We start from the raw sequence: 12,600 nt of genomic DNA on the forward strand, positions 1-12,600 counted from the left end.
ACTCCCAGCACCCCTTGCTAGGATTTTTTTTTTTTTTTTTAAAGTTTGTTTGCTTTGCTGGGCAAACAGCAAAACCAGAAAGTCCCAGAATTGAGCAGCTTCCTCCAACTACAGCCACCCTTGGCCATCACTCACCCATCCCAGCTACACACACCTGTGCTACCCTTTGTCCTTCTTGTACCTGCACTACCCTTCACAACACTGTGGCTCTGTTCAGTGGCTTCTGAGGGAGAATTAGAGAGAGAATGAGCTTGCTTTTTAAACTGTCCACTTCTTCCTGTTCTGTAATCACTTCAGCACACTGGAGCGGAGTGAGTTCTGAGAAAAAGGGAAAAAAAGAAAAGCATTCCCATAATAAGATCCCTCAAATCAAGCACTTTCTTTTTACAAGGACTTTACCTGGATCTGCTACCCAAGACAACTATTCTTCAGCAATCTCTTTCTTACTTTGTGCAGAGGTACTGTTCTCTGGATGATTTATGCAACTTCTCTTGAAAAATATATCAGATTAATATATCTGTGTGCACACACATTATTCTAGCTCCCAGCTACTGTACGTACTGGAACGTGCTTTCTGAAAAAGGAGAAAACATAAGTTAAAACCATCAACTTCCACCAAAATTTCAACCCCAGCTGGGTTGGGGAAACTTCTTGCACCAAGATCAGAATGCAGGCTTCCAAAGAGATTTGAAAATTTAAGCTTAATGAATGTTTTGCCCTGTCCAGCATTAGAAAATAATTCATGCCATTCCCAAACATATCAGTGAAACACATATAGACAAATCAAATAGACATCTATAAATCACTCTTTATTTTGTGAAGAACACTTGAAAAATAAAGACAAAAGCTTTTCCAGGCTTTGGAATATAACCATCACAAACTGTGGAATCACAAAGACTCCATTTTAAAAAGGTATTCCCTCTCCCCACCCTGCTTTTAATGAACCCTCATTGTGGAACAGTCCACAATAACTTTAACAAAAAAAAAGAAAGCATTTTGAGCCAACATTAGAAATAATTCAGTACTGGTTCAGTGCAGAAGCTGCTACATTACACTTCAAAGGCACATACTAGGATCCCCCCCCCGCGTTAGTCCTTGTAATTCATATTTAAATTTCTTCAAACCTCACGTTTTCAAGAAGAGACTAGTTATTATGAAGTAGTTGGGAAGGTTAAGCCCAATACAGCTGTCCAGCATGGAACTGTAGGAAATAAAGTGACAGCACAGGAAGTGCAATGCAATGCACTTGCAAATAAAAGTTTTCTCCTTTACCTTACTAATCAGCATGTGCCACAGTTTCTGTAAACCTTGGCTCACAAGACGACTTGCTGACAGGGAGGAAGGTTTCACAAAATAAGTTGGATACAGCAAGCTGAGTTGGAGAGAAAGAAATTGGTTGCCCTCAACTCAATCAGAAAAAAAAAAAATCTATGAAAGTAGGATTCCAGGAGTTCAAGATTCAAGTAAAGCCCACCTATGACCAGAAGAGTTAGGAAATTAAAATACCCCCTTGATTGACACATCATAAGAAAGCACAGAAACTGCTGAATTTTAAGCCTATCAAAAGGATTAAAGACTAATCACATGCTTCAAGATGAGGTACTTTTGACTTTTCTTCCCTTTTATTTTGTTCATACTGTCAGTTTGTCTTGAAATTGTCAAAAATACCAGCATATTACTAATCTATATTACTAATCTACGAAAGGTGAAGTCAGTGAATTTTCTCACATTAGTCAAAATTTTAGTAGTCTGCTGTACTCACATCTTCTACAAAATCTTCTCCATACATGAAACAGATTAAACACAGTAGTGTCCAAAAATTACTTGCATTTTGTTCACCCTGGATACTTCAGGCGATGTTGAACAGTTGTTTTTAAAAGTTGCCTTGCTCATTTCAAAAGATTTCCAAACATTTGTGTAGTTCAACGAGGCTACGTAGTGTGTTTAATAGCAGACTCCGTTTGATACAATAATCAATTTGCACAGGTTCCCAGCAGCAAAAGGCAAACACATTACATGCCATCAGCATTTTACTGCTGCATGGAAATGCTCGTGTTATCTTCCGCTATTCTATGGTCACCTTATCATTCATAGTGTGCTTAGAATTTGATTATAAACAGTTAATTCCATTAAGAGTTTGAGTACAACTAGTACTGACAATTTAAGCCAAAGAAAATTCTGAACCTGATGGGAAATTAGGTAATGAATAGGCATGTGCAGTGGGGGAACACAGTGTAAGTATTATAAGCACTAGAAAAGTTTATCTGAAGATGCTAAACATCAACTTTTAGTAAACCCTGATTCCCAGCTTCAGGGGTAGGAAAACACGGTCTCATTAGGTAGTTACAGGCACTCTCAATCTTGAGATCCAATCTTACAAGCATTTAGTAAACATTCCACTTCACATTTAAGAACCTTTGATACTGAGTTCAGCTGTTTGTTAGTGGGCTGCCTACGTGCCCTTCTATTGTGAAGGCTGTAAATCAACCGTCTGACTCCAAGAGAAACATTTTTCCTCAAGTGTAACAAATATTAGCCTTTTTCCTGAGTACACTAGAACTCATACAAGACCAAACAACAGGTCCGCCCAAATTTTCCATCCTTTTGTTTAACGAAGCTTGTGAATAATAAAAAACCACCAGCAACTTTAAAATGTAGGGCTACTGCACTACTATTTCATATCAGAAAGGGTCTTCAGGTTTAAGTGCTTGAAAAATTCTGAACTTAATCCTTTCTTAGTCAGTTTACTACCCTTTGTCCAGAGACTTCCACATTTCCTTCATTCCTGAAATCGGATTCGAGTTACTACAGATTTAGGTTTATATATAAACAGACAGAAGTAAACTCTGGTATCACTAGTAACTTTAGTGATCAGAGAGGGAAGAATAACTTCTAAAAAGATATGTTTATGACCGCATTAAAAAAGGAAGCAAACTTCGTAGTGATGGTGCAAGACATCAGCATCAGACAAAAAAGAGCATTTAGGGTGATTATAAAAAGTCACCAAAAGGTAATACAATATATTATTCATTTTTCTCATGAATAAAGTGCATTTACCTAGCCTGAGAGTAAGTACCACATTGACAAAGGGATGCAAAAGCACTTCCAAGAGAGATTAGAAGAAAATCAGTTATCTTAAATCCTATATCCAGTTTGTCTCGGTGATTCTTGAAGACGCTTTGAGAACAAGCATCCCTCTTGCTGGTCCAGTTGAGGTACTCCAATTCAGTACATCGGCAGTAGGTTCTTGTCAGCAAAGCATCTCCTGTGCTATCTGAAAACTCCCACATTGATAGAAAGAGCCACTTCTGGTTTACGTTGCTTAGTATTCAGTTTTTCCTCAGACAAAACATGGTCCTGTAAGCGTTCAGCTTGCCGACTGTTTAAAAAAATTAAGATGCATGAAACTAGTATGAGCCTTAGCACCTAAAGCAGAGCGAGACAGCAGGACTGGAAACCCAATTTCCACTAAATTGTAAGAATGATACTGCCAGTTCCCACTTATGACATCCATATGGCCAGTGCAGCAAAGGAGTTCATTTTTCATCTCCAGAGGCAGTGTCAAACTGTCCAGCGTATTGCAAGAATAAAAAAAACTAAGGTAGGAACATGGCACTTAAAGCCAGAAGATCTGAGCGCTTCTTTTGGCACTACTAAAATTGTACACTAACAGCTAGCACTGTCCCAACAAATTACCCAGGTAATAAGGTACTCTGAAAAACTAGATTGTAAAGAACAGCTCTCACATTTCTGAACAAAAATCAAAGTAAATATTCAATACCTTTTCTTTTTTTCTAATGCAAGCTGCCTTTGTTTCTCCTTTCCAAGATCGTCTCTCACTGTGCTGAAGTCCTTACTGTCATCAAGGAGAAGATTCTGTTGTCAAAAAGAGATTGAGTGTATTAGCTTATAAATTCCATCCACCAAAACTATTTCCTACATATCAATCAATTTAAACAATAAAATTAAGGCATTTCCTTTAATTTTACAGCAATTGATTTCAATGCAGATGATTTAAAAAGGCAAAAAAAATCTTCAGCCCCTCTGAATTAGCCTTAATCAGAAGTTTTTCTCAATACTCTGATACATCAGAATAGGACACCAGACCTCTAGCACACTGCCTGATAATTCAGCAAGTATGTTCTTTCAGAGGTCTCCTAAGTTAGTTTTATTACCAATTCAGAGCTCAATATACTGCTATGTAATTTAAGTACTTAAATAGATCTGTAGTAATTATTTGGGAAATGCAATGGATTTAAGTTTAGGATATGTTTTTAATGGGCACTGTTCTTGGATTTTATTCTCAGTTGAAAAAACAAAATGAGGGCAAGAAAAAACTCAGTTTCTTCTGGATAGTGTTCAAGCACAGAGCAGAAACTGACTGTCTTACACTGGCCAAGAGAGCACTCCACAAAAACCTCTAAGGTGTTGCCCTCTAGTGCCAGTAGCAGGACATAAGGGAGGAAAAGCATGGAACTTCCACAAATGGTTAAGAACAGGAAGAAAAAAACATCAATACCAACAAGGTTCCCCCCTTTACACTACGCGCAGTCCAGATTCTTATGTTAAAACTTTCACAGCAATGTAGCAGGATACAGGAAGACCAGAATGAATTTGATTAACTGCAGAGGGGACAGTGTCCGAACCTAATCCTTGGGCAACAATTAAAGCCACATTAATTTACCTTCACCCCAATGGTATCTCCATCTTTCAGATGATAAGGTGCTGACTGTAAACTCTCCTGTTTTTTCTTCCGTTTTCTCTTTGAAATTTGCTGAGTCTGTATAAAAATCAAAGTAGAACATTCATACACAGCTGATTTCAGAAATTTGTTTAAACTGACATTTGCCAGCAGTCCCTAAACGTGTAGGGTCCCCACTAGCTATTCTTACATAATCAAGAGTCCTATTGTCATGAAAATTAAGTCATTTTGTTTTTTGCTGCTTCCTCATGAGAAAAATACTTATTTCTCTTTCCTCTACCACACAATCTCTTGCAGCTCACCTATACGAAGTAAATGACACTTTGTGATCAGGGACAACTCTCAGCCAAAGGACTTCTTGTATAGTGAAGAGAAACATTCTGATTCTGTTACTTCTACAGACATCTTTCATTTCCATTATCTAATTGCAACAGCAATAGATTGAAAAATTCAAGTGAAATATACATTAACATACACCCATACTCATGAACTGCAACTAAGTAATGTTTTTCAACCTATACAAACAAATTCAGTAGTACATGAAAAACCTTGAATGAACTACAGATTTATCCTCTGCCAACCACAACTACTCTTAACCGCATAAAAGTCTTTTGGGGGAACTTGGCAAAATTGCAAGTTCCAATGACTTGTGGGGTAATCAAATATCCTGATGTCTTAGCTATAATTTAACGAAGTACCTAACAGACCCTTAAAGAAATAAACCACTTCCACCAAATTTACCTCACGTTCACATTGCAGGAAGATAAAGATGTGCATTCAAATATGCATGCTGAAGAACTGTAACACAAACCAACACATACATTTCTCAAAACAACTGCTAGATTCTGTCATTCCAGATCTTACCCAGCTAGATATTGGCAGCCACTCAAATTTTTCAGGGAAGTATTTGGCTATTTCAATTTTATCTACAGGGAGACAATAGTGAGAAGCCACTCTTTGCCTCAGTGACCAGGTAGTGCATTCTTTGGAGATATCCCACACCAAATCCACGGAGTCATAGTAGTCCCTCTCCCCTGGTATGCCCATCTGTACTCGAAGCAGCAGTTCATGTGGGCTGTCACAAGAAAGAAAAAATACTCCTGTGAATCATGCTTTTAGAATCCAGAATAACTAGTCTTCATTGCCTCCCACCATCCCTTATTTTAGCCAACAGCTCTACCAGAGGAAAATAAAAGCATTCAAGCACAGCGACATCTGTAATCTTGATTGAAAGTATTTCAGTAAAAAGCTGCTAGATTAAGTCACATCTCAAACACATGGCAGTAAGAAGCAAGTGTTTTCAAGACTTACCCCAAGTTTTCTTCTTTTTGCAAAGGTTCTATGCAGATTGCCACTCTGGCACCCAGTTTATATTCACTGAAAACAAAACAAAGATTATACACATTTTCAGTCATGTATTCTAAGTTCACAAGTAGAAAAACTCATGCTTCTAGTCAAGTAGATCCATGCTGTTCTGAACCAAAACAAGAGGCTATTGGAACACAAAAAAAAAACAAAACTGCCAAAACTGCTTTTAAAAATATAAAATAAGGCTTAGCATAACAAGTGTGATATGATCTACTTATGTTCACACTTGCCCATTCCATACCACTTGAGTTGAAAATTGTGTTGAGTAAAAACTTGAAATAACCAGAGATGGGCTTTATTTGGCTGAGCCGATTTACGTCTCCACCAATCCATCTCACAATTCAGTCAGTCTCTTGCAATACTACTTGAGTGTTCAATAAGAAACCTACTTGAGTTGCTGCTTGTTGTGTCGTAAAAGCTTGCCTGGGCGCTTACTTTCCACTGTCCAGGCTCTGAGAAATGTGGGCAGTGGGACAACGTGCTCCTGACAACATGGTAAGGTCATAGCCTGAAAAAACAAACATTTCTTCAATAACTTCAGCAGCCACTCTGCTTGGAAAGAAAATGATTCTCAATGCTATACTGAAGCAATTAGACACAGGGCAAATTATTTAGACTTATTCCAGCTTTTGACTCACAGGTAGTGAGCAGGATCAACATATTTGCTTTACGACCTCAAAGCGAGTTGACCTTCACTCCCTCCCAACACTTCTCAATTTTTCCTAAGTTTCTAAAGTATCATTTAAATTTTTTTATTTTTTTCTCCAGCCAAAATTTGTGTAACTGGGAGGGAACGAGGTTGACAAAATCATTGCCATGATCAAGTGCTGTAAAAAGCTTCCTTAAGCCCTTATTGAGCACACAATACTGTTTCCATGCTAGGACAAATCTTGTTCATAAGATGCAAATGGGCAGTTTTGCACAGCAGCAGTTTGGATGAGACTGTGAAACTGAAGTCATAACCAAAATGGCAAATACTGGTATGGATCAGAAACTGGAGAAATATCCTTTCCCATGCCGTTAAGTAGAACGACCAACTGGCTAAATAATAGAGTCTTACAATAGTTGTTTGTTTTTTTTCCCCTTTAAAAGTTTATTAAACTTTTGTTTTTCTGGTTAAAAAAAGCATTAAAAATCACCTTAGTTTCTGGCCAAAGAAACTAAGCTATATTTCCCTGAATGACAAACATGACCTTCTGTGCATCTAAAGCAATTTTTTATTCATTAGATTCAACATACAAAAAAACACGCAGAAAACTAATACAAGAACAATGTGGAAATGAAAAGTGGCTTTTGGGGAGTGCTTGTATATGTGTTCTTGTCATGAATAATTTGTACATTGTGAAATAAAAATAGGGCTGCAAGCCAAAGTTCCAGATGAAGTGCAAGAAAGGCTTTTGCAGCTCAGGACACATGACAGGTAGAATGGCAACTGCAGGGAACATACTAAGGAATTATCTGAGCTACATGCTCAAACTGCCTCTTGGTACTTACCACTGAACATGGCATATAAGCAAATGCCATATCAGAACATACTAGAGACAAGGGAAAAGGAAATAAAAAATATGTATTAATATAGCTCAATTAATCACAGTGTTGCTTTACATTTCCAACACAGGAGAGCATCTAACCTGCATCTTCAGATCTTCCAAAGTGGCTTCGCCTGCTATTTCTATACTGCCAGCGTAACACAGATCCGTGTCTGTTTGGATGCATTCTGGTGAGTCTTTAGATGGGGGCAGGAGGGGAAGAGGGAGGAAGAAAAACAACAGTAAAGTGAGTATGACATTGTCCATGGTCCTAAGAGATGGGTCACTTGTAGGTGAGATTTCACTTTGATACCTGACCTAAGGTTTTTTTATGGTAGTTTAAGAAACCTACTGAAGTCTGTAAATAGTATTAATTAGTGGTTATGACTCTGAAATACAGGGTGTCTTGCAAGGAAAATTAAAACTGTTCTTACCTACACTACTGGACTCAACATGGAAGTCAGACTCTGACAAAGCTTGAGAGAAAAGGAGGAAAAATGGAAAAACAATCTAAACTTCTGCAACACAGCTCAGTAGCAAAGGAAGAATTTACTCTTACTATAGAGAGGAAAATTGGTTAGTTTTCCCTTTTCCAATTTGTTGTTTCCCCAACTGCTTTTCTCCTTCCTTTTCAACCCTGCATGTAAATGTAAAATTCACTCATTCTCCAGCTTCTCCAAAATCAATTTATCTTGAAGTGAGACAAATGTGACACCAAGAATCTGACATTTGAAGCCAATCACATGCATGCGCTTTGAGTTGATGCCTTATAATACTGCCACTGCCTTAAGTATGGAGAAGCAATTTTATTTGCTAGCAGGTAAACAGCCCAGGCTTCAAGCTCTAATGAAAATCTTTGTCCTTGACCAAACATAGCAAAGAAACATAAGTCCCATCCAGCACTCTTGGTCTAATAAAAAATTAGATCTCTTATGTGTCTCCTTTCACCATAAGCTTACTGAAACTTGTACAGTTGCTCACAGGTTTCAGGAGGATTTTAAAGGTTTGGATTAAAATTTAGATTTTTGACCAAAAGCCCTCATTGTTATCACAGGCAATACGACTCCTTTTGAAAACTGATAAAGCTCACCTCCAGCAGGAGACACCTGCAAATCGTCCATCCTGCAGGCCAACCCATTCACTTGGTCTAGTCCATTTTCTCCATGTTTCATATGGCTTGAAGGCTTGAACCACCAGATGGGAATTTTCAGAAAGCCCTGAAAAATGAACAGAAAATACCAGTCAGCCAATGTGTTCCAGTGCAAATTAAAATTTTTTACCTTCCTCTGGTGAAGAAGGAAAAAAAAACTCGTTCAAGTCTGAGTTTTTGTAAAGATACTGGCATTCTTTTTACAGGGACTACTCAGTGAAAAAAAAACAAAACAGCCTCATATCACATGCTATCACCATCCTGCTCTGCCATATGGCATCTAACATTATGTTTTCAACTGACTGACATTTGTCTGGAGATCCAGACATAAATATGACCTTACCAGAGGAATCTGTATTCATTTAGCTGCAACGTTGTTTTGCCAGTTCAGAGATGCTCCTGATTTTCTTACCTGCTTCTTTCTTAGTGTCCCTTCCTGGCTGGAAGCAGGTAAGTGGATGTTTCCCTCTTTTTCTGAGCAGGATATAGGCTTTATTTCTTCTCTTCAGATGCAGCTCTGAACTGCTCTATTACCACCCATTGTACTGTTGCAGTAAGTTCTTATCCTACATTTTTGTCCTCGCAATAAACTATGCTAAAAGTATCTGTTTTTCTTTGAAGAAGCTTTATTCACCACAAAATTGCTGAGACCTCTACTACATGCTCAGTGCTTCTTGTGGACTTCTAGCCTCCAGTTTCAACTTACAATGCTCTATATCGCTTGAGGTTTGCTTGTGTAGAAACCTTCCATGACCATTGCTGATGACAGTTTCCCAGCAGGGCCCTCCACTTTCAAGCACAACCATCAGTACAAAATCTGACTTTAAAAAGAAACACTTAAATTCCTTTATTTTTTAAATGATTTTATGAGGAAATAGTAGCATAAGAATTGTGCCTTCACAAGAACCTTGCATTCCAGAAATACTGGTTTCTTCCAGATTTGCTAACCTTGACTCTTCTAGACAAAGCTGCTGCAATGGCTAATTTTTTATTTTTTTTAAACTACAGAAGGTTAGAGCTGTAAAACTACAAAAAGCATTATTATTTCTGACTAAAAATATTTCAGTTGAAAAATTCTAGAATAAGCAAGAGAATAATTTACTTTCCTATTCAAGTATCAAGATGCAGTCACCTGACTAAAGGACATAATTTGTTTATTTTTACCTTTGGTGGAAGCTTTCCTTCAGTTATAACCAAAGTATCTCCTCTACAAACATTAAGCTCCTTCAGAGTGGCATTCTGCAGGAAGAGAAAGCATAGTTGACTTAAGTCTACATGTTCTTGTGCTTCGTTTTCTAAATTATGGTTTATCTTTTTATGCAATGTGTGCCAAAAAGTGTTTTGTTTTTCCACATCCACCATTTGGAGATAACTTTGCAGCAGGACACAACTATTACATTTACAGGAGTCTGCACTGCAAGAGCCCTTCCAGGGCATCCTGCTGAGCTGCACATTTCCTTCACACCTCTTACCAATTAAGATCTCATGTTTATTTGTAACGTATGCGTGCTAATCCTAGACTTCAGAAAAAACTATGTGGATACGGCTTAAAAATAATACCTGAAAACAGGAGCCAGGTGTGTAAGGTTTTCATTGCAACCTATTGTTAAAATGCCTTCATACGGCCTTGTGAAAACAGAACACTGCTGAGTAAAGTAGCACACAAGAACACCACACATTTGCTTTATAGCAGTTCTCCTTGGAAAAGTCTCTAAAGAAAAATGCAACAGACACTTGTGTGTTTCAAGTCAAAACTATCATGTGATTCAAGTCAAAAATAGGATCCTCTTACTTCCTGACTTAATGCTTCCCCTGCTTCATAGCACCAGTCAATCCTTCTCAAATGCCAGCTGTCACCTACCAAAGAACAAAAACACACACGGAAAACTAATTAGCCAACATTACTGTTTCATGGAAGAAAAAACACACATTACAGATCTCTTAATTGTAGTCATAGCTAAGGGTTGTTGCTCTTTTTTTTAAAAAAAGATTTAGCACCTATGCATAAAGCATCAAGTACAGAATGAAGAAGTACAACTAAACTTTTTAATTTGATTAAAAGATAACAGATGAAAATGCACTTCATTCTTTGCAGAGTACAAAATTTGACTTTCACAACTAAACCAAGCACATAAGGAATCTCATCAATAATTTATGTGGAGAAAGGACTACTTTGCAGTCTTTTTAAACAACATCGAAATTCAGTGAAGCCTGACATTTCTTTGAGAGAAGTCAGATCGCAAAGCTCTACACAAGGCCAAATTTAATTTTCCACAAGCAGTAATATAAAAAGAAAGCAATGAAAACAGAATTACTGTTTCTTGGCAGTAAACTTATACCACAGGGAAATGAAAAAGGTTAAGCATGTATTTAAAACATCATTATGTACTCCACCCGTATGTACATATAAACAAGAACACAATACTTAATTTTATCTTGGGCTATTCAATGTGTATTCTGACAGTAATGTGTTTCAGGTGAACATTTTTTAATGGAGTATGGCTTAACATGCTGCCATCACTCCACCATAACACAAATTCAGCATTTAATGAATGCTTAGAAGTAAAACTAGAAAACACCACCACTCCAAGTCCGTTGTTCTTCCTCCACATCAGCATCAACACAAAGACGTTCAGCCAGGAAATTCACGTGTGATGCAAGTGCTATCTATATCTCTTCCTTAATCCTCATAAAAATGGTCAGTAACAGGAACTCCTACCACTCAGATTCCCAAACAGTGACCGAATTGTGATCTCATTTTGAACTTGTTTTTGCCAAGTGACCTAAAAATGCCTTTTTCTTAGGCAGTTCATCACATGCAGTGGTTTCCAATGAAACTGATGTCTAAACAGCCAAACATCTTCACCTGTACGTGTACCCAACTGTACATTTCAGAAACTGTGGGTTTTGCCATATTGCAATTAAACAAAGCTGGAAGCTGCACAACCAGCTTTTATTAGAGCAAAACCATAAGTTCATAAATCTTTCCTCTCCCCTCTTCACATTACAACAACACAAATCATTTTAATAAGTTTTAGGGTACTAAGATCTGTCTTAAAAGACTGGAAAATACATTATTAAACAATAGTACAACTAACCTGATAATCCAGATTTTTCCAGCATTAAATTTAGACACTGGAAAAAAAGAAAATAGAAACATAAGTTGAGACTTCACATTCTCAATTCATAGGTTGGGAAATAAAGTTTTCAGCAAATCTACACTAAAAATTCCTAAGACACAGAAACAGAGTGATTCCTGCTCAACTCCTAAAAGCAATATAGTTATGTAGACATGGTGCATTTGAGCTAGATATTACACCCTTTAAATAGGGTATTTTTCTCCTGTAGGAAGTTTATTGTGTCATGTGAGTAGGCTCACACACACTGTTAAAAGAAGTTCGTGCCATCAGTTTGTTGGTTCACTAAAAAGTTCTGCCTCTGAGCTCAAAAATGCACCTTTTAGAAATAAAACCTGCAAAACTCACTTTCTACTACTTCTAAATATCAGCACTCTGGACCAGAAAGAGGGATTTGCAGTACTGAGGACTGCTTCCCTCACTCTGTCCACAGTTCTTCCTGACTCCTGTCACTCTAATTTCATCCGTTCAGAGTTTGATAAACTACAGAAGTGTTTGCAGCAAAATTGTCTGTAGCAACATGCCTTTAATCCAGTAACCCTCACTAGCTTGTTTTCCATAAGCAATGTAAGATGATTGTCTTAATTCCAAACTCTTTCCAGTCCATATACAGACTACCATCCTCCACAAACGATGCAACTATTGAGTCTGATCGACTGGTCCAAGATAGAGTTATGGTGCTCACTGCATTTTTCTGGATTTTTCTGTTTTGAC

The 12,600-nt window shown here is 37.6% G+C and overlaps 1 protein-coding gene across 9 annotated transcripts in view; it reads right to left on the reverse strand.

The window, feature by feature from the left end:
* Window positions 1–788: 788 nt before the first annotated feature.
* USP40 (ubiquitin specific peptidase 40) overlaps window positions 789–12,600 on the reverse strand; it is a 33,635-nt gene continuing 21,823 nt past the window's right edge. For 6 of the 9 annotated variants that reach the window (XM_072041169.1, XM_072041170.1, XM_072041172.1 and 3 more), the window contains 11 exons: window positions 11,848–11,884; window positions 10,542–10,606; window positions 9,914–9,988; window positions 8,690–8,816; window positions 7,702–7,796; window positions 6,460–6,578; window positions 6,014–6,079; window positions 5,567–5,777; window positions 4,685–4,780; window positions 3,782–3,876; window positions 789–3,379 (listed from right to left, as the gene is read on the reverse strand). In XM_072041169.1, coding sequence (XP_071897270.1) covers window positions 3,271–3,379; window positions 3,782–3,876; window positions 4,685–4,780; window positions 5,567–5,777; window positions 6,014–6,079; window positions 6,460–6,578; window positions 7,702–7,796; window positions 8,690–8,816; window positions 9,914–9,988; window positions 10,542–10,606; window positions 11,848–11,884 — 1,095 coding nt within the window. In that variant the 3' untranslated portion in view covers window positions 789–3,270. The other 3 variants (XM_038182587.2, XR_011810746.1, XM_072041174.1) reach the window with 3 other exon arrangements.

The sequence above is a fragment of the Anas platyrhynchos genome, chromosome 7, assembly GCF_047663525.1.
Source record: "Anas platyrhynchos isolate ZD024472 breed Pekin duck chromosome 7, IASCAAS_PekinDuck_T2T, whole genome shotgun sequence".
NCBI classification, from domain to species: domain Eukaryota; kingdom Metazoa; phylum Chordata; class Aves; order Anseriformes; family Anatidae; genus Anas; species Anas platyrhynchos.